This window comes from Acipenser ruthenus, chromosome 2, assembly GCF_902713425.1.
Source record: "Acipenser ruthenus chromosome 2, fAciRut3.2 maternal haplotype, whole genome shotgun sequence".
Taxonomy (NCBI): Eukaryota; Metazoa; Chordata; class Actinopteri; order Acipenseriformes; family Acipenseridae; genus Acipenser; species Acipenser ruthenus.
The window spans coordinates 14,722,933-14,746,283 of NC_081190.1; the positions used below are offsets into that span (position 1 = coordinate 14,722,933).

Below are 23,351 nucleotides of genomic sequence, written 5' to 3' on the forward strand. Positions count from 1 at the left end.
AGGGGCTGGAAATGTACACCCCTGATATATTGTATACAGTTTCTGAAAATCTGCTTAACTTGAAGTCTAAAGCTGATCCATGACAATCATCTGCCTAAGGTGTTCAAAACCGCTTCATCCTTGAGTTGATGTCTTTCGTTCAGGGGAAAACAGTAGTGTAGAGCATTACCTTCTAAACTCCTAAAGCGGCTACAGTTATATGTATGAACAGCATCAAAGGGGGCTACGTTTCCAGGCCTGGTTGGTGTAGGAATATTCCAGCCAGCGTGAAAGCACACTGGCACCTGATTAACAATTGTGTTTAAGTGATAAATGAGTCACTGTTTTTATGTGCTGTTACTGGGTTGGTTTGCTGAGAACGTGGGTTTGGAGTGTAGACGGTGTATTACAAATATTGGGTAGGGCCAGCGTTACAGAGTTCTCCCAGCTGAAACCGAAAATGGACTGAGAACTGCACTACCCCTGAGAAAAGTGTTGGGGAAGTTAGGGCTGTTCCCACCTGCCTACTGAAGAATGCTAATGTGGTAGGGAGGGGTCGTCAATGAAAATAAATACTCCCCTCCCTGAAAGGTATAAAGGTGTCTCTATGTGTTTGGTCAATTAAGCAAACTAAATTAAATAGAACCAAAATAACCCCTTATAAATTTTATGGTATATAATAAATAAATAACCTAAAATGTATCTGTGGTCTTAATTTGATTCTTTGAAATGTAAAACTAAGCCTCCCAAGTACTAGATTTGCAGTTATTTTGATGTTTTTTTTTTTTTTTTAAGAATACATTTGAGCTATTATACTGTTGTTTTTTGTGTATAATAAAATGGTGTCACTGTTTTTTTTTAGTTTTTTTTTTATAACAAAACAGTCATGTTATATTTCCCAGTGGAATGACATTGTAACTACATTGTAAATAACAACTGCATTTGTAATTACAGTAATTATGTAATGCATGATATTACATTGAAAGAACAATGAAAAAAGACCATAAAAAAAACTGTAAAATATTTATTCATTTTTCTGGCCACTGCTACCATTATAACGCAGGGGAGATCCAGTCAGCATCAGCACACCACATAAACCCTTTCTGGGCATTCTGAAACAAAGCCGCAATATTTCTGTGTGGAGGCAGCTGCCTTCCCATATCCAACACAACAACACAAGTACAGCAACACCCGCAGAAGCAATAAACTGCAATCCCACAGACTATCAAACGTAATACAGAACAAAACTTTACTTTAAAACATTGTGACGGCTGGTGCATTGAAAAGAAGTACAGTATCACGCTGTTGAGTCTCAGTGCAAAAAATATATCCAAAAGGAAAGCCGTGCCCTTGTTTCCAAATAAGAGTCAAACATTCGGTCTGCATATTTTTAACCTAGTAGTAATACACATTAACAATAATAATAATAAAGTACCATTTTACAGTCACCGTGAAATAGCAGCAGTGGTTAGCTTAAATTAAAAAATAACACTGTATAAACACTGTTATACTTTAGGCCAAAAAAAAATAAAATAAATCATATTAATAACTAATATTAAAAAACAAATCCTTATAAGATATATTTACAATGTTCTTCAGTTGTCTGGCTGTTTCCTGTTTTCATAATAGAAGGCAATATGAGTCTCTAAAGCCGGCTATCAACTTGCACAGATACTGTTAATGGACACAATGGCTGGATCAACCAGGCCCATTTCTTCATGCTCGTTGACACACAGCTGGTAGCCACAGCCTCTCCTCCTTTGAAAAGGTGGGACCGTGTTATCATGTTTGGCACGTGGAGGAAGCAGGAAGCCAACACTACCAGCAATCAGCATGTGCCAGATGCTGTGGATGTAGAAGTAGTTCTCCTCGGTCTCCACAAAGGCATACAGTGCCACCGCTGAAGTGGCGATCATAGTACCAGGGAAGAGGTAGAAAACCCAACGCTTCCAGGTGGGTGGGTAGCAGCGGCGTCTTCTAATGGTCCGTACAGTCTGTACAAATGAAAAGAAAAGAATGAACTTGTGCAGCACTGATATTTATTGCAAATGCTGCCTGAGTGACCATCTGATGACCTGTGCTGCACTGCTCAGTGTTGGTACCATTCACCCAGGACTGTAAAACACTCACTGGTGGTGCAGTAAATGCAGTTACACTAAACGCACCTCATATCATTACAATAATTGGGAAAACGTTTTTCATTGTATTACATTTTTTAGTATTAGTATCATTCATTATGTTCATCGTCCATTTACATCCCTATTCCATGGATTTGCCACCAGAGCACTCATATTGTTGACAGTCCAGTTGGTTTACATTCCCCCAGAGGTTGTTCTACCTTATGTATTTTGTCCTAGATGAAAGTAAAATAATGCAGCATACGGCACTAAGCATCTGATGGCCATTATTCACGGTTTATATAATTATCATAATCCTTTGATTATATAATATGTGGAGGTAATTAGTTAACACTGTTTTCATTTTCATTTTGCTTTTTCAAATCCCCATTTACTTCCCTATGATGCTCCAGAGGCCTTGTTATCCAAGAAGCAGCGACCCGCCCTTTAATGAATGCTGTTGCTTTGTTGTTTGGCTGCTTAGCAAGAGCTTTATATATACATCGACATATAATAATGACATATTCTAAATTATTACACAGCATTTCAAAAATAATTCAGAACAAATGAAAACATATTTCCAAAAGGACCGGTAGCAGCTTTTAGATGGGAAGCAAAATCAACAGACATTAAAACCTGTTAGAGCACATTTATAGTATGCAAATACAGTTGTAAAGATAAAAATGAAATGACAAATAGAGAAAATAGATATTCAGTCATAAGAAACTCGTCTTGCAAAAATAGCAGCCTTGTTTATGGTATATTTTGCCAAAATTGTAACAAAATAAAATATGTAGGAGAGACTGGTACAACGTTCTATAAAAGAATTCAGAATCACCTATCAAACATAAGAAATAAAAAAGCAAATGAACCAATAGTTCAACACTTTCCAGAAAATCATGAATGACCTAACATTTTTAGTTTTAGAAGGAATAAGATTAGATAATGTACAATACAGAAGAATAAAGCTAAAGATAAATAAGCTCAATATCATGATTCCTGATGGTTTAAATAGAAAGGAATAGTAGATTGTGATATCATTAACTATGTAGTAAATGACATCACAAACATTGGTGGATTTGAATAGAAATAAGTGAGTGCAGTGTAGTCACCATGGCATCAAAAGCCTATAAGTATCTGTACTGTTTGTTTCAAATACATTTCCCCTTGACAACAGGTTTGTTAAACATACCAAAACTTTGGGAAGTTGGCTCTTTTGAACAATGATTTAATTGGCTTGAAATGAAAAACAGATAAATAACCCCAACTTCTGACACCTTCCTTCTGCTTTTGTTTTATGCTCAGGATTCCCATATTGTTTTTGTTTGAAAGAACGTAAATTCTAGTTTTTAGGAAAAGCAGCTATTGCTGCACAGCTCGACTATACAGAACTGAATTTCCATAAGTTAGCAACTGAAGGCGAGAGCCCTAATTAAGACTATTTGCAATGGGTAGTACTGTTCAGTAGTGTACCATAAATACATTACAAAGCTACTCAATCACTCTAAACAGTGACTTCCCTTTATTTAATGTTAATAAAACTCATTATGGGGGATGGGGGCTTGTGTCTGTAGCACTATATAAAAACATTGTATACAATACTATGTATAAAGATATAGCCTCTTTTAAGGTATTACAGCTCGACAATACAACATTGATATAAATATAGATATTGATATACACATGTATTTTACCTAATGTAACATAAGATATTTCCAGAATATTTATCAATAAATAATATGTATTTTAGTTTCGTTTTACCTTAAAAACAGCTGAATGCTTTACAGTGGCAGGTGAACAGATTTACTGTTGAATTGCAGTATTTCAGAAAAAAAAAAACCAACAGATTGTTACTTTCTAGCTGAGTGATCTAATTTGTGAATCTCAGCAAACATTGAAGATGCAAGGTCTTGACAATAAAACAGACAAGTTGATAGAAAGGAACTGTAACCATAATTGAGTAGCATTGATTCATAAACACAACCTTGATTCATTGCAGTTTTAGCAGTAGAAAAAAAAATATTGCCCAAGAACAATAAAAAAATACTTCTCACTTTGCCCTTGCCTGTAATCCATCAATGTTGTTTCTAGGCAACTAGAAAGGTACATAATAATGTTCCTTTTAAAAAGCAACAGGCCAATAAGCAATGATATGTGACAGGTTGGAGGGGTTCAATATGGGCCAGGGTCTGTAATTAACATTCACATGGTGCAACCTACCTGGGATACCTCGGCTGCCATTCATTTAAAATGATCTCACGTTTAAATCTCTGCTTTTAAATCTAGCACTTCCTAACACACATTTTGGAAAACTGTAAACACTACACCTTTTTTGGCCACAGTTGTACATGGAGCAACACACTAAGATGATCATCCGTTTGCCATGTTCTCCTCTGTGGTTTAGTTAATGAGAAGCTGACATATTCTTCTGCAGATAATAATTAATGTTACATTAAAAAAAGAAAGTACAAAACAAAATGAAGCACACAATTACATCCTTTCTGTCTGTCTCCAAACAATCCATTCTGTTCCTGTCAAAGCAGGTGCTTCTACTTGCATAGCAATTATCTAATTGACTAACTATGCAAAGCTACAAGTAACAGGAGGGACAAATTGCCGCCCTCTTGGGTTCTCGTGAGAATCTTATTTTCATACCAGTCCCTGATTGATGAATAGTTGAGCCTGAACAGGTTTTCCTCTTATCTTTGATTTTTGTAACGCTCAGTTAAGATTCCAATGTAAAAACTGTGTATTGGCCTTAGAAGCAATCCACATGTACAATGCCTGACAGATTTATCAGAAACAGACCAGGCACATTGCTTTTTGCTGCTCTGTACTATTGTGCTAATTGTTTTGTAAGGGAGCCTCTATCTCAGTGGTGCACAACTCCAAACATCAAGACCTATTCCAGTCCAGATCTTTATTCCAAGCAGGTCCTAAAGTGCTAAGAGTCAATTAACTAATTTAGGACCTGATTGGAAAAAGAACACTGCTATTTTGGTACAATAACTTTACTCATACTGTGTATTTTCACAATTGTTACATTCAAATAGGATTTTCGGTAAATGGTTCAAACTAATTCTACAAGTAGCAATATTATACTGTTTTCCTATAGTTTTTTGACATCTGGTTTACTGTCACCATGGGCATTTATTAAACTGTATTTAGAAGCTTGAGGGAGCATTCATTTAATGATTAATACCTGGTGAATTATTAAAGCACACATAAATTCACTTTGTATACCCATTTCACTTAAACGTATCCGTCCGTGACAGCTGGTAAGCACAGTAGCACTGCTGACGTGTTTCATTGGTACTCATGGTGTACGACCATGTTCTGGAACGCTGCTCTCTGATAATGTCAATTTCTATGAGCTGAACATCATTGGGATGCAGTGCCATATACCAAGCATGGCCTGGCAGCGGTTTGCAATACAAGGGCCGAATCAGGGTTGACCATGTTAATAGTTCATAGTCGTCTATTGCTAAAAAATGACACAAAAAAATCACACAGGTTTTGCCCTTACCCAAGCAATAGCCATTATCCCTAAGGCAAAAATGCTAGGTCCAAGGAGATTCCATAGTCCATGTCTGTCAAGCTGCAGTGCCATAGAAAGCACCATAGCGCCCAGTAAGTACAGCACCTTAAAAGGAAAAATCAAGAGCAGAATTACAGAGGTGATACAATGGAGACAGACTGGAAACACAGCTGCTGCAGTGGCAAAGACTTGAGGTCTGTCGTCTGATCCAATGAGTTTTAAATTGCTGGACAGCTGTCAATCAGTGTGTGCCAGCAGGAAGTATCGCTATGTACCAGCAGGTGACTGAAGAAAATGCTAACCCTAAAGAGAGAGGCAAAGGCTTTTGATCTGCCACTGTAGTTCACAACACAATGCCTCCCTCGAAAGCACTACTGCCAGTAGGCTTTGGCAGATGCTATTCATGCTGGTTCATGGTGTAACTGAGTGGCTGATTGGATCTGTATAAGTCTATATAGGATTTAGAAAACAAACAAAAAAAATTCAAAGTGTTTTAATAAGACTTTTCACTTTAAAGAAAGCAGAAATTGACTTTTTTCAGTCCACTGATTAGTCACAACTAGGAACATTATACAATAGAAAACCTGGCATGCTGTTTCATTACAGAGATCCAATGCTGCACAGCAACGGCACAAACACACTGGCCACCATTCAGATTAGTTCAGGAATAAATATCTGTAGTTAGAATAAATACACATGGAAGTATAAGAGTTTAAAAGAATAGGACTTGGCAAAATACTATTGGTTGACAGGGAGCTGTATATTATATATGACTGGTCTGCATGCATATATCATATCATTTGATACAGAAATCAGGCACAAGATATTCATCCTTTTACGCCATCGTTACAGTACTCTTATCCAAATCTTATAAAATAATTATTGCCTGTAATCCATCAATGTTGCTTCCAGTCAACTAGAAAGGGGAATAATGATGTCCATTTTGGAAAGCAACAGACCCATAACCACCTCACATTTCAGATGTGAGGCAGGAGAAGTTCAATATGGGGTCTGTTTACCTGGGCCAACCTGACTGAACATCATAGCTGCCATTCAAAAAGCAGTTCAAGTGCCCTCAAATGTCTAAATTCCACACTTTCCTGACACACACATTTAGAAATCAAAGGGTTAATAGCAACTGTAGTTACAAAAGCACACCTGCTTGATGATGGATTGCAGCCTTGCCATAGATATAACCGTGACCCAGACAGACATGAGTGAGCCCAGGAAATCACAGAACTGCAGAACGTCGTATTCCATTATGCAGAAAACCACCACCCCTGGCTGGTCACAGGCATGGTAAAACTGAACACAAAGAAATTGAAAGAGAAAGTACAATTATTAGACCTCAATAATATTCCAAATACAATAACCCAGCTTGCTGTAGAGAAATATATATATAATATATATTGTCACAAGATAAAGCATCTGTTCTATGCACTGCCAAGAATAACTTCTCAGATGTGTTCCTTTCTATTCCTCATTAAAATATCAATCAAGATAATATTGAAAAATAGTTCCTGCAACACAGGGTACAGCAAAGCCAAGGCAATAGGTTTGTTTTAAACCAGGGGTGTCAAACTCAGTTCCTGGAGGGCCGCAGTGTCTTCTGGCTTTCGTTCCACCCGAGCTCTCAATTACTTAATTGGTCTAATAATTTGATTAATTGGACACATTTAACACTTCTCTTCAGGCCTCAAAATGTTTCATAGGTAATGTACCTTGAATCAAGTGCATTTCTAAAACCATGAACTGTAAAAGACCTTGAAAAATATGAAATATGTCAAATTCAACAAATAATTAGATCAATTATGTTAATTGAGAGCTTAAGTTGGAATGGAAACCAGAAGACCCTGCGGCCCTCGAGGGCTGGAGTTTGACACCCGTTTTAAACACTGCACGTGTTCAGTAGACCTGACGGTAATCTTAAGCAATATTTGTCTTCTTTGTTTTATGTAATTAACATGAATCTTCCCTTTATAAAATGAGATGAAATGACAGACTTGAGTAAAGAGCCCCAGTGAGCTATGCTTCCACAGTGTATAGACTACATCAGGGTTTCCCAACCCTGGTCCTGGGGACCCACTGTGTCTTTAATTCTACTTAATTGAACCTTTAATTGAACTAATAATATGCTTAATTAGACCTTTTTAATTTTTCTCAGCTCCTAAAAAGTTGACGATTTCAAGTTACTTATAAAAGTGTATAGTTAACTTGAAATCTCCAACTGTTTAAAAGCTGAAAACAATTACAAAGTTCACACCACATTGATTTTTAAGCTACTGTAAACAATTGGCACTGACAGCTATGTTGTGTTTTAATCTCAAGGCTACTTACAGATGAGTGTTTTTATGTTATTTCTCTCTTCAGATGATCAGGGATAAAAGGCAGCAGATAAAACCAACATTATTATGTGGGAGGGGGTGGTCCTGCGAGGGGGTGGTCCTAAAGCAAGCAGAGTATTCTACTTTTGGCTTTGATGTGGGCAGATACATGAATACAAGGAAGAGTATACATTTTATAAGGACGAAGCGCAGTGATGTTTAGAACAATTTTCAGCTTAAACAAACCTCAATACCCTGTTACTTCTAAAATACATAAACTGTTTTTAAAAGTTGTACTTGGTATTGTGTTTACTTATTATGCCCGGCTGGGATACATACAGTGAGTTACCAGTACATACAAACTTTACAATTTTACAAATATCTAGATAACCATATAGCCAATGGTGACAAAACTTTTCAGGGCATTCTTTAGCACAATATATTGAAAGTATCAGGTTCTTGTTGTTTTCCTGGCATCAGCCAAATGATCTGTCTTAGCTTTTTGCTTTTTTAATCTCCTGTTCCTCTTTACTCTCTCGATATATAAGGATCTGCCATAGTGCTCGCGGCTCTCTGCATGATTAACCATCTGTGTCACTTTACAATCAGATTTATAAGTCCTTGGTCAAATTCAGTGTTTCTTATTGGTTCTAACTACTTAGCTCTGACTGCCTGTGTACCTTAATTACTCACCCAAACTGCATAGATGAAAACACATTTAAAACACCACTCAACAAGATAAGAACCACAGCAGCGGGTGAAACACTTTTTGGGCACCATATTGGACATTAAAATGTGTCCAAGACAGAACTGTTTTTAAACATGTTGTTGTTGTTTAATAAACAAACGAAAGGAAATTAGCAGGGGTAGATTGCAATATTTCACATTTTTACAGCAATGGTGAAGTATGTACCGTAAATAAAACTGTATATCAGTGCCACCCCCCATCCCTTTTTGATGCAACAATTTCAGGAAAAAGCCTATAGGTCACACCAGTGTATAAGTCGTTACCCCCTTTTTAGGACCCCCTAAAAAATACCTAGAAAATAGACTCATACAAAGGTTTTTACAGTATGTTGATATGTTTGTTTTTATTTAATTTTTTTACCAGTTGTCATCTGTTTTGGTTTAACTGAATTTTCAGTTTTATTTGTAACAGAAATCTCCACTTTGTGTCTAACCTTGTGTTGTTTTACTTGAAGTGCTTTGTCTGCCACTAGTTTGAGAGCAAAGCTATACAGATACAACCGTGCATGCATTTGAAGGGCAGTATATTGCAATATCCACAGATATCTCTTTTATACTGTACATATTAAGCCAATATCATCAGGATTACACTCACTTTACTATGCAATCAAAATCCCCTCACCATACTACTAGCCACGGATTGCCAGAGGTTTCATTTCCCTACTAACTGTTTTTCCTCTAATGGAACAAAGTGGGCGAGCATAGGTGGGCCGACCGGCCTTTTCTCGCTCTTGAATTTCTTATGTTCTGATGTTCTTATGTACTGCAGAGCTCAATCAGGTAGTTAGGTGTTTGTTTTGTGTGTTTGTAACTGGGTGTCAATTATTTGACTCTGTACATTAAATTGCTAATTGTGCAATGCACTGTAACAATTGGTGCCATCTTATTTGAATTTTAAAAAAGACTCAAGCCAAGCCTCTTTTAAAACAGAGGGAGCATGGAATAGATTGCTGTGCTTCCTCCATTTACAGACCTCTTGATTGTGTAACAATCTATGCATTCAGTTTTTTCTTATTATTAAGATTTTATGATTACTAAATGTACCTTCATAAATGTGTAAATCTGAAAATAAGCTGACATTTATTTACTCATATCACATTTCTTTGGAATACTCACAGTAGAAAAGAACATGGTGAAAATGTAGACAGAAGCCTCAAGTAAGCAGTGACTCCGAATGGCTATAGCAACAGGAGGGACAAACATCAGGTTACTAAGACAGAGCAGCAGAGTGGACAGAAGCTGAAATCCATAGGTGTACGCCACCGAGTTATCTGTGCAGCCCCAGCCATCCCACCCTAGAACACAAAAGGAGTCTGGAGTTATGATAAAGAAGAGCATTGTGTTACTGACACTGTCCATTAGGCATCCCCGATGGCGACTGACAGAATTAACTGTGAGCTGTGAACATGAGCTCTACATAACGTGTACACTGAGCTGTTTGGAAAAGCAATGCCAAAAACATAACGTTTAATTGAAGAGATGACCGAGCATGTCAACAATCAGAGAAAACAGAGGGTATTTATCCACAGCTCTTGTCTCCAATTGTGGGCTCAACACTTTGTTATTCTACATGACTTTAACACTGGTTCTATGGGAAAAAGCATACTGTTGAGCTGAGATTTGATGATGTGCTAAACAAATAACCTCAAAAACACTTTTAATTAGAAAATATTGTAATATTGCAGTTACATAACTATGAACACATATCCATTGGACTCAGGTTTGATTTTTTTAAAATAACTTTTCAAAGCTCAGCTCTGTCTTGATATCATTTACTTCACAGAGAAATTGGCATGATAAGGAATTGTTACTAGAGTCTGCTGATTGCCGTACATGGAATACAGTCACGGGGGGCCTATACTGAAACCTGTGGTCAAAGTTACCTGCTTGAACAGTGGTTAATGTTCACGGTCCCTTACTCACCTGAAACTAATTGCCACCGGCTGTGGACAATGAATGTTGCATTTTAAAAGAAAGCCTGACGGACTTCAAAGAGGTAGCGTTGAGTTTCACACTAGAGTAAGGGAGTAAGGTTGGCTGCATCTCTGTTTAGGCCAGTTATATTATTTTACTTATTTATTTCACTGTGTTATTTGTGTTCACTTTGAATTTATTTGATTTCTTATTTGTCTTGAGTTATTGAGATGTACAGTTTTGTGTTTTGCACTGTTTGAATTTGGCCACATTTTATTTATTTATTTATTTATTTATTTTATATTGCTTGCACACTGGCTAAACCAGTATACATTGCCAACCAGTTGTTACTGTGTACAATATTCAAGAATTCTAGTCTAACATGGGATCAGGTTAACTTGTGTGATTTTTTTTTTTCTGCCAATCTTTTAGTATGATTGCACCAGACACTAATAGTGCAACCTGTGTTTTATGTCTGTATGCCCCTCTCTATATTGAATTTGTGGTTTAATAGATTTGGAACCATTTTAAACTTCCTGTTGGCCCTCTCATTGCACACAGTGCACTACTGCCCACTGCCTGGGATTTAAAAGAAACAATTGGGCATTACAGTTAATACAAGCTTTCATCATGAAAGAAAACAAGTTTTGAGGCAATAATGTGAAATCAAGACGAGTTTGAATTATACATTAGCAAACACGCTCATTTTAAGCACTATCTTTCTGCATCCAAATTGCTATTTCTGAACCCTATAAAGCTATATTGAATATGTCAGACACAAAAGAAGATGTTTGTTACATTGTGAGCAGATGTTGACTGAAACAGAATATTAATCAGTCACAGCGAGTTGCATCTGTGATATTAAAATGTGTATTCAAAGGGAATACACTGGTCTAGCTAAAATAAACAAAACATACCATATCATTGGAATACAATTGTGAAACAGTCTTTTGCATATTTGATGACATTATTTCAACAATTTCTCCATTTAAGCAGTTTTATGATGATTTCATTTCCATGAGCAGACCATGGCAGATCAAATTAAATTGTTTCCCATAACCGTTATTAATTACCACTGAAGGCTTCCTTACAAACAAACTCCACAAGGTATACCACACACAATTATCACAATATTTAAAAAGATAATGGCTTTGAGGTACTACAATCTGTAAAGTTACATATACAGTATTTTCTGAATAAAAATCACTTACTATTGTCCGTCAAAGTCTATTTTATTGTGTAGCTTTATAGGGACTACTGTTCACTGGTGCACACTGAGAGACAAGTGACTCCAGTCAGATGACTCCAGTCAGGAGATTACCTATCAAAAACATTCACTATTGGTCTTTTTTTTGCAGACAGTTCTAACAATTTCAACATACACTTAATTAAACTGTGTCTCACACTTGATATTGATTGCTCCAAAATGACTCATCATTTGAGTTTCTCCAATACATTATAGTACTTGTTGTAGAAGAGGAATAATAGCATGTTTTAAACTAACCACTTATTTATCTGCTATGCCTAGGCATTGCATAATTCTACAAGAATCGGATAAGCTCTCCTCCGGTAAGGGGCTCTCTGCAGAGAGGAATACATAAATCTTTATGATGTACAAAATCAATTGCAGATCTACTAACAAATGAAGAAAAACAACTGTTTACAACACTTTTGCTGTATTTCAAATTCCAGAAAAAAACACATCGCACTTCAGAATTGCCTGGTTTGCTTAATGAATGCATAATAAAGGCCTACTTGAAAGGGTATTGCAATACCTCAAAACTAACAACAATTGATAATTCCTTTGCCACGCACGTTGGTTTTCACTGCTGATCCCAGTCTCCTCATATGAACTACCACAGTATAGTAAATTAACGGCTTACCTGCTTTGCACTCACAGGCGGCATACAGGTAATTATTTGTCCGAAGGAGTTTACACTGTCCGTATGTCCCGCAGTCATTGATACAAGGTGTGAGATAAGACCTCAAATACACTTCAGCTGTCACATTACTGCATACATCAAACCTTTGAAGAAAAAAAGAGAAATAAAAAAGTCTAACCTGTATTAAAGACTTCCTGTAAAAACTCACTCCCTGTATTATAGTCCTGCAGTTATTTTCCCTATATGTCCAAAGACCACTTTTAAAAAGTCCATTGAAGTAATTGACAAATAATGTCTTCTAGACCTTCTGTAATTCATCTGAAGACAAGCAGTCTCTCTCCCACGATGTACATATATTTGTCCTGCACGAAGATTAAATTATGTTTTATGCACGAAGCTGTAATAAAAACCCAAGAATAGTTGAAGACTTTTAAAATATATTTTGTAAAGGCCCTGATTCTGGGATGTAGGAAACACTGTAAACTAGAAAATTGAACAAAAACAATGTATCTTCCCAGGGGCAAAATGAACAATGAATGGTTTGTTTGATTGAATAGTTTGTAAACATGAAGTAAAATGACTATGTGAAAAAGATTAAAATAAAACAACACAACAGTACAATGGTTAATTTTCAATGGACAACAATGGCTGTGGAACATGACTGAAAGAATCATAGAAAAAGTTACACGAGCCCAATATGGTAGCGATCTTGAGTCTAGGTACAAAGTGAAGGGTACTGGTAGTTTATGGTAGCGATCTTGGGTCTAGGTACAAAGTGAAGGGTACTGTTAGTTTATGGTAGCGATCTTGGGTCTAGGTACAAAGTGAAGGGTACTGGTAGTTTATGGTAGCGATCTTGGGTCTAGGTACAAAGTGAAGGGTACTGTTAGTTTATGGTAGCAATCTTGGGTCTAGGTACAAAGTGAAGGGTACTGGTAGTTTATGGTAGCGATCTTGGGTCTAGGTACAAAGTGAAGGGTACTATTAGTTTATGGTAGTGATCTTGGGTCTAGGTACAAAGTGAAGGGTACTGGTAGTTTATGGTAGCGATCTTGGGTCTCAGTACAAAGTGAAGGGTACTGGTAGTTTTTTTTTTTTTCTCAAGGAGCTTCTTTAATACACCAGACATTAATAGCAAAAGTGGTGGAGCCAGAAGCAGTGGGTTTACAAACAAACATACGCTCTCTTAAGAGGGATGCTAAATGAGTAATTATATTTTTTTTGTGCTGAACTCAGAGATAAGCTTCAGTTACTGTCAAAAGTAACCACACTAGAGACTTTTGTTTCCTATTACCTACAGAATTTATGCTGAAGAGATATTTGCAATGCAAGCTTACCCACACTGGCTGTCTGAAGTGCTTCAGCCTTCCCCCATCTTAAGGCTGAGTAAGAACACACAGTCGAATAGCTCCATATCCTAAATGCATCTTTGCAGTCAACTTAATGATTCTGTCACACTGACAATGACAGATGGGATTTTGTTATTATGCTTATGACGTCCTTGAACCTTCAAATAGGGCTGTCAGTGAACAGTGTGGATCTAATACTGATCTCAAGTACGCTCCCCAACAATCCTACTAATACTGCAAGTTTTACTTAAACATAAATAAAGCAAGCAAATTTGGTCTAATTTGTAACACAGTATTTATATTCACTATGCTGGAAAACTCAGAATGTACTCAAGATTCCTCAAAAGGAGTCGCAGGAAACAGTGCCAACAAATCTTACCCATGGTCTGTTGTACAGAGGGAGTGCAAACTCAGGTACCAGGTGCCAGTCTGGGGGTATGGAATCCTTAGCCTGGTGATGTTCGAGGTGGTATTGACAGACATCACAAATCCTGCAGAGAACTCTGGGTATGGAAGGGAAACGGGAAATCAAAGGCATTTTTAAATCCTTTTTTAAAATAAAATTGTCTACCCAATTTGAAATGCCTGATTATAATTGTGAACCACTAGTCTGTGCCTGGCCTCATCGGGTACCTGGTCGATTTCCCTCCCTAACCCACAGGTGCCCAAAGGCCAAAGTAACGCTCTTTATGGACCTCAGCCTAGAGCGAGAACTTGGCAGGACCAGGATTCGAACCAGCTAGCCCATGATCACTTGACTCAACCTACACTAAATGCAGTATTGCCTTTGATGAAATAGTCACGGGGACCCAAATTAAGGGCATTTCAAACAAGAAAAGCAAACCATGTAATATAACTACGTCATCACTTAATGTTCGCTGTAGTCAAAAGTGTTATTTAGTTTTTATCATTAGGATAAGATTAAAATTGTCAGAACATGGTGTTTTCCCCAGGGACACATAGCTCTTCTAAATGTATGGCTGCTTTCCTTGTTTTTTCAGTAGGTTCACACTTCTCACCTGATTCGCAGCTCACAGTGGAATTGTCAGCTAATGTTAGGGGCGTCCCGTGCGTCAAACAGCCAAACACTGTCACATTTTCTCCCATCACTGAGGACTGTGTGAAAACAAAAACATCTCAGTTGTAGTCAAGTATAAAGGCAATTACTAGATCCCCATCCCTTGGATAGCTCAGGAAGCATCTAAGGCAGTCCTATTGCCTAAGGTTCAAGGAAGAAACCATTTTAAATACTTTCTATGTATTACTCCTTTGGATCTCTGCCAATGCCACCAATATTTTGTTTCTGAATAAACATACTTCAGTAAACACTTAAAACACACATGTTATCTGGAAGGGAATGGAGGTCATTTGGATGGGGGCTCATTGTGTGGAAATCACAAGATAAGATGTCTGTACGGCAGCCCATTGAGGACATGGGAAAAAAAATAAAAGTATATAAATAAATACATTATCTTTTGACCCTGACATAATGGTTTCAATGTCAACATCTTCCTACACTCTATCTTGTTCTTTATGAGTCACTGTCCATTACTGTTTAGGTTAGACAACATTCATCAGTGAAGTTACACATTTAGTTGTTTTTTGTTTTATTTTTTGTTATAATTTGAGTAAAGCTGCTTCCCTTAACTCATATTTCCATAGTACCCCTAGCTGATGGTCACAAATACAAATTCAAACACACTTTTCACTTACAAATGTAAAAACTCAATATGTTTCTTGAAATGAACTACAGCACGGCAGCTACATCCTTTCCTTAAAAATCAAAAGATAAAGACATTTGTCTAGCGATTCCCAGATCAAATGCATAATTTAAGGACTGCCACAGAGCTCCATTCTCATGACATATGGCAAATTAAATGTATTAAGACATAGTGAATAAAAGGATGATTGCTAGTGAGAATGTCATGTCCTTTAAAACAGCAGCATCTTTGAGCTAGATTGGCCATAGCAGTGCTGCTGGAAGATGAAAGGTAAAACCCATCAATAAGTATAAAAAGCTAGTGTCTTGTTGTGATGAAAGGCACTTGCTTCAAGGAATGGATAACAAGGGTGTAAGTAAAGCCATTAAAACTGATATTTGTATTAAGAATAACACTTATTCTCTCTTTAGTGAGCTTGACCAAAGTTTCATTCTGGTTGTTTTAACATTAAAAAAATAATAATAATACAGTGTGTATTTTTTGTAGTTTTATTTTATGTTAGCAGTTTTTAAAAAGATATGCAAATTATTATTCTTTAATATGTGTTTAAATTCTTGAATTCAGAGAACGTAAACTACAGCCAATGTTCTACCACAGTTTTCAGTTACGATGGTGCAACGAGCTTAAGTACTTTAAACACAATGATGTGTCAAAGATGAAAACACCGAAACTAATATGGCACACAAATTAAATCATAATTATACAGTACTAGTTAATGTAAATAAGACAGCCACCATAATCTAAAAAAGGATTATGGTATCAGTCAATAGTAAACAGATTAAAATAGCATTATCACATTTAAGCAAACAACCGTTTCTTAGGTAAAAGTTGCAATGGTCAGCTATCCAAAGACAGAATAAAATGATAAGCAGTTTAAAAGATCACATGCTGCTGCTTTATCCCAAGGATCCACTATACGGAATATGTTCCTTTTATACAGCAATCCTAATGAAATGACGTTACGAATAATTTGATTGTTCAAGGCATGTTTGGTATTTGCAAACCAGTAACATGAATGAAACACTGCCTAGAAAATATAGGTTTAAATGAATGTATTCATTTTACTGTTATCTGTGTTCAGCCATCATGAGAAATGTCATGCATGGAGAGCAATGTGTATTATAACCAAGTACTACTAATGAGAATGCCGGTGACTTCCATTCAGCAACACTGAATTCCATTTTCAATACCATTTAGTTTATTGATTTTTGAGATCTTGTGACCGCATATTTTATACTGAAGTAAAATGTCAGCATTGTATTGACTTTTTGGTCACAATAAAAAAAAGTATAAAATCACATAGTTCAGCACCCAGAATTGGCACTCATGTCAAGTTGGTAATGAAGAGGTTTTTGTACGGTCAAATAATCAGCCTTTTACTAATTCTAACTAAAGGATTTAACAGCTTTCTGAAGCACTGGACTATCTGCCAATTTAGTCTGTGGCAACTGAGTCAATGACAAGCTAAAACTGTCCACTAAAGTTTGTAGCTTGGTTAAAGTGACTGCCAGGTAACGGCTGGGATATGTCTTCCAGATGTACTGCTACCAGCAAACCAATTACAAAAGCACAAAATTAAATCTGAAGTTTAGTAAATCCACTAATAACCTTGCTTATTGGCCTGCCACTCCGCAGTATATAATCTACAGTGAGTCTAACAGAACACTGTATTCAAGTTTACCTGCCATGGCTTGTTTTTTATTTGACAGTACAAATTCTGGGTAATATAACCAACACATTCCGCTTCATGTGGCATAGATCGCTCCTCAGTAAAAATAAAGAAATAACTGTAAAGACATCTTTGTAACCTATTTGTAGATGCAATTTTATGTGACTTTGTTCCTGAGCGTAACTCTTTTTTTCATTTGCACTTGCTCATATCGGCTCATTAGTGTCAGGTAATTGCCTTTTCAGGCTATAGCAGGTTGGCTTCTTTTGGCTGTCAGTTTCCATTAATTACTGTCTTACGGAGCCTATCCAGGGAGAAATGCTCTGGAGTCTCGCTTTGGCTGACATCCAACACAGCCAGATTGCTCCCCCTTCAACCACCACCCGAAGGATAAGAAAACAGAAATCAGTGAATTGTATGCAGGCCAAAGACTAAGATCTTTTTCTCTAAGTGTGTAGATATGTATAAATCATACATTATCCCTAGGGTTGAGATTAATCATGTCAGTTTACTAATACACTTAAATGTCTTCTTTTTCTTGAAGATCAAAGTCAGGGTTTGATGCCATTGTTGAAGAGGAATGCAGATCACTGTCTGAATATTCATTGTTCAAGGAGAAATTTCTCAACAGCATCATCACTGCAACAGAACATACCACCATGTGATCTTTGAACGTGGGACCATGAATATGGCTCCCCAAGTAAAAACACTTGGAGTAAGGGGTCCTTAGCGAGTGAGGCTCAATTCCTGCTGGGGCTGGGGATCTACATGGAGCACTGCCTTGGTCTTTGTACTCCGGTGGGGTTAGGGAGCAAAATAGGTTGGGGAGGTTTGCCTGAGAGGCCCATAGCGTTTAGGGTTCAGGAACTTAGTAATATCCAAGAAAACAGGGGATTGGCTTGATAGAGGGAGTGGAGATTGACAACTGATCTTCAGTTCTCCTGGTCGTAAGTTGGTTGCAGTGGTAAGGCGACATTTAATTGGTCATTTCAAATGAGTAGAAGAAAACAAGGGTAAATGATAAAAAATAATTATAGTTTATAAAAGGAAAGAAAAAATGTTCGTAAAAAAATGGTTTATGCTTATAGACAGGAAGCAGGAGAGGTGGACCAGATGCCACTCTCTTCAAATCAAGGCCCCCTAGTGGGTGGCTAATCAATGACAACTTGGCCATTTGAACACATTTCTCATAAACCTAAACTATTTGCTTAGCTATTTAATCTACTATAAAAAAAAAATCTAAAGACCAAACTCACCGTATGAACATTTGATGAATGGTTGCTTAATACTTTCAGAAGTATTTCTAGACTTCCCAGGAGAGAAACAGTGCTTCCGCAATGAATCTTTTCATTTTTCATGCTGTCATTTTCTGCCACAAACCTTTTTTTAATTAATAACACGGCAGGGATTGTCCAGAGACATAGCCATGGTATATTAATACATTTTTACATTGCTTTTAATCAATCAGTGGGTTTATACTTCTAAACCACTAACACAGCACACACACACACACACTCACACACATATATATATATATAGAGACTAGGGTGTGTGAACTATGCATCAGCTGCAGAGTCACTTACAACTACATCTCACCCGAAAGACGGAGCACAAGGAGGTTAAGTGACTTGCTCAGGGTCACACGATGAGTCAGTGGCTGAGGTGGGATTTGAACCAGGGACCTACTGGTTACAAGCCCTTTCCTTTAACCACTGGACCACACAGCCTCCTATGCTGTACCTATAGAGCATAACCAAACTTGTTTTTTTTGTGTTTGTTTTCTGTTCTCCATTGGCACTTGCTTATTTAGCTTTAAGATAACCAAGACCAAACTTTATCAGCTGCTATATACATTTTTCGTAATTATTATTTTTAATGTCTAATTGTTTTAGTGGTAACAGGGTGTGTGTGTGTGTGTGCGTGTGTGTGTGCGTGGGTACATTTGTGTGGGTCTGTGTGTGGGTGTGCGTGTGTTTGTGTGGGTCTGTGTGTGTGTGTGTGTGTGTGTGTGTGCGTTTGTGTGGGTGCGTGTGTGTGTTTTAACACCCTTAGCGCACTATGGTTGTAATTGGCCTACTTTTTAATTGTTACATAAAAAAGCTCACCTTTATGTTTGTTGTTCTTGAACATCTGGTCGCATGGTTGTACACTGGTTACACACACACAATAATACACTGTCACACTACTTGTCAGATAGTTCATTGCTGTTTCCTGTCTTCGGTGCTCCCAGTCTCCCAGCAAGGAGAAAGGGCTCAGTCAGACCAGCTTTTTAATTTTGAAATAAATCAATCCTGTCAGCATGACAGTTGTAAAACAACTATACCGATTAGAAGAACATACATAGATTAAGATCGGATGCCTATTTACTTATGACAAGTATGTAGTTTGCATATGGGGGTGCTAAAATCAGTCCAGTTTAGATCCATTGGTACTGTACATTTCAAACGTTCTTTCACTTTTTCATGATTCTGATAATCAGTAGTATTGAAACAACTGATTCCTTTACTCTCTGACTGCTATTCATGTTTGTGGTCTGTTTATTACATGCACAGTATCTGAATACGCATTAACAATGTTTTGTACTTACCACATTTAATTTAAGCTCCAGGTTTAAAACCCCACCACTGTCTAGAACAGGCATCAGGTTAATTGCAAACACTGCTGCTCTGTTTGGGGGGATGGAGATATTTGGTCCAAAAAATATATAAAAGTGAACAGAGAAAGTGTCCAGCTCATTCCGAAGAGTTGGCCTTATTGGCCAACATGTATCCACGTCAGAACTGGACGGCAGATGAGCACCAGTCTCTTCATTTACAAAGGGGGTACTTCTCTCTGAGGTGTTCTGCATCATTGGAGGTAAACCAGCAGCGGGGAGGGAATCTGTGAGGGACAAGCCCATTGGAGAGCCAAATGACTGGGGCATGTTGAGGGCTGAGTTTGGGGAGCTGCTTCTTGCAATACTGGGCTTGGAACAATCTGAAGGGAATACAAAAAAAAAAAACACTGAAATGAAAATATCCTCTGTATTAGAGAAGGTGGGGAGAGAAATGGTAAAAATAATTAAAAGCACACACACATCAATGCACTATTTTTGGTTGCTGTTTGTTTGTACAACTTAAGTGTGAAGGGGTTAATGAACACCATTTTGAGGAAGACCTCTAACCACCCTGGCAGAAAAATAAAATAAAAAAAACATTATATATATATATATATATATATATATATATATATATATATATATATATATATATATATATATATACGTATATATATATATACACGACTTCAATGCTTTGATTCTAAATTGAACTCCTTGGCTTTACCTTGGTATTATGAGTTCTAGCGCTGATCTGCAACCTGGGAGATATTAAGCATCAAGGTTTGTCCTAATTTACTAGCTCATAAACTTGAGTGGCTTCAACTATATATTTGATGGAAACATTAGTAATAACACATATCCAGAATGCAAAGTTGGCAATGGTTTATAGTGGCATGTACAGGTCTGCACAATTAAACATCCTGAACAATGGGCATGCTTGCTACTTCAATAAACTGGATCTATTATATGGTTATCTCAAACATGCACAGTGCATATTAATCACCTCTGTATAATTTCAAATGTAGGTAGGCCATTGTGTAAAAAATTTGAGCCGAATAAGGGTTGGAAATTATTGTATAGGCTCTATTTGAATTTTACTCTTGAAATTATGCTATCATAGTAATGAGCTTCCATTGTTCATGCAGCAGTATTTTCGCTTTGGAGAAGGATGTGAGTTTAAATCTGTCATTTGTTTTTGAGATTAGGATATAGCCCATAGATTGCTGTACCCTTTATACAGTACTGAAAGTAAAATCTATTTGAACTACTATATATAGCATGTTACTTGAGGTATCTGGACACCCTGTTGCCAGTCATGTTACTAATAAAATGTCTGGATTTTGTTGGCACTGAAGCACAATTGCACTCTTAACACTACATACTTGCCTTCCAAATATATCCCTAAAATGAAGTGCTGATTGTTTATGCTTGGTTTTTATTTGCATTTCAGTTGCTGACTACGTTTTTTGCTGTGCAAAGGTTATGTCTACCTGATAGTACATGCTAAAATGTGACAAAGGCATTCTCCTAAAAAGCACCATCAGCTAAAACTGATGTACAGTATAGCATACTTTCTTGTGCTCTGCCTAGCAATCACAAGGTCTTGCAGTTAATTCATACACAGTGCATTCAATGTATAAAAAGTCTTGGTGTAGGGTTTTAATAACTTGCAAGTGATATCTGTAATCTTAGGATATAGATTTATGTAAAGATGCCTCTTATGTTACATTGAATTGCCTTATCATGGATTAAAACATTGGTCCCTAGGTCCCTACTTCAATTTTATGAAGCAAGCTCAGCACCTATATAATTCTAGATTTGATGTGAAATGTATTTCACAATATTTCTGACGGTGGGTAACAAAATTGTGTGGCATGTGATCGGTAATGCTAGATTTAGGTTCACGGTTACTGCCAGACTTGTTTTCAAGTGAAATTGCTACATTTGTAGTTACATTAGATCTCTTAATGTACCTTTTGTCTGAATTATTTTTATAAATCAATGAAACCATGCATTTACATCACATAGTGTATTTCAAAGAATTAAACTAATTTCCTTTTAATTGGTCAAACCCAAGCCTTTATATGTGAAAGGCAAACTATTATTTTATTCACACCTACACACAAGAAAGCAATACAATCAACATTACTGTATCTGCCTAAGGAAAGGCAGTGTGTATAATATTGATTAAAAGGCAGAAAGTAAAAAAAAAAGCAAGATAATGTAATTGAGAATTCAACAACTTGTCCGAAGGGGATATTATGTGGTAAGCGGTCAAATATATCATAAAAAGTGTAACAGCCTCCTTTTATATCCCGTTTGTTACATGTTTAGCGAGGGCTCACGTATGCATTGTGATATTCAGCTATTGATCTGGTACTGAAGAATAACTGGAAATGACATGTATTTAATTCATAGTTTCAAAACAATCATATTTTCAAAAGACTACACAATGTCAAATACTTTTCTCTCTTTTCCCCTTGGGTGACATTTCAGTACAGAATGCTGTCTTAGTCACTGGTCATTTGTCAGGTGTCAGACAGTCTACAGCAGGTTTACTTCATTTGTTTTAAAAATAAATGTGCATTAAGATGACATTGCAATGCTATCTAAATGTTTTCTTGGCATCTGTGATAACATTTTCCAGTTTTGTGCATACTGAAGGACACTGATACTTACCATGATACTGCCCAGGAATACCAAAGTGTACCATTTCATATATACTGAGCATCAAAAGACATGTATTACTTATATTTGAGCAACAAAAGAAACTTATCACTTATATTTGTATAAAATTCACTAGATGTGATCGAAAAAAATAACAAACTTTGTTTTACAGCAGGTGTAGTGACTTTTTATTGTGCTGATTAACAACTGACATCACGAAGATGCTGCAAAATGATCTGTCGATCTTGGGCAGGTGTTGTGACTCTTGGTCTCCTAGTTTGTCGCCTGTCATTGACAAAGTGTGTCTGGTTATACCGTCTCGCCAGGTTTGAAATTTCTGGCTGTGAGCATCCAAGACGGTGAGCCACAGTACGCTGTCCTAGTCCAGCCTCCAACATGCCGATTGCACGAAGGCGCTGCTCTCTTGACAGATGTAGCATATTGTTTTTTTCTGTAATTTTCTTTATTGCTTTTATTCAAGCTTGCAATTCAACAGCTGAAATCACTCCATATCCAGTGTCCAATCAACTGTCTCACTAATTAGGTGATTAAGTGCATATGCTTCAGTCATAGTCACTCAAGCGTGTCATGGCCAAGGATGAATGATCAAGTGATTAAAAACATTTCATCAATGTCCATCATTTATATACCTTGGTTTTTTTTCGAAAATAAATGTGTTATAATATAATATCATCATTTAATATAATCTAATAGTTTTCAGCACCTTTAAAAAGCTTGTTCAGTGGTAACAACACACTGGATACTGAAGTAAATTGCAGCTAGGTTCCAGCATGAATGTGACGCCTCGTTCAACCTTGACCTCTGTACACCAGAAGCAGTTTAA

The 23,351-nt window shown here is 36.9% G+C and overlaps 1 protein-coding gene across 3 annotated transcripts in view; it reads right to left on the reverse strand.

The window, feature by feature from the left end:
• Positions 1-994: 994 nt before the first annotated feature.
• The window catches only part of LOC117403884 (transmembrane protein 8B-like), a 91,457-nt gene continuing 69,100 nt past the window's right edge, over positions 995-23,351 (reverse strand). For all 3 annotated transcript variants that reach the window (XM_058990027.1, XM_058990029.1, XM_058990033.1), the window contains exons 6-13: positions 19,829-20,217; positions 14,871-14,967; positions 14,231-14,354; positions 12,503-12,645; positions 9,822-10,000; positions 6,793-6,939; positions 5,623-5,739; positions 995-1,973 (exon numbers count right to left, since the gene is read on the reverse strand). In XM_058990027.1, coding sequence (XP_058846010.1) covers positions 1,638-1,973; positions 5,623-5,739; positions 6,793-6,939; positions 9,822-10,000; positions 12,503-12,645; positions 14,231-14,354; positions 14,871-14,967; positions 19,829-20,217 — 1,532 coding nt within the window. In that variant the 3' untranslated portion in view covers positions 995-1,637. The remainder of the gene's footprint in view (positions 1,974-5,622; positions 5,740-6,792; positions 6,940-9,821; positions 10,001-12,502; positions 12,646-14,230; positions 14,355-14,870; positions 14,968-19,828; positions 20,218-23,351) is intronic.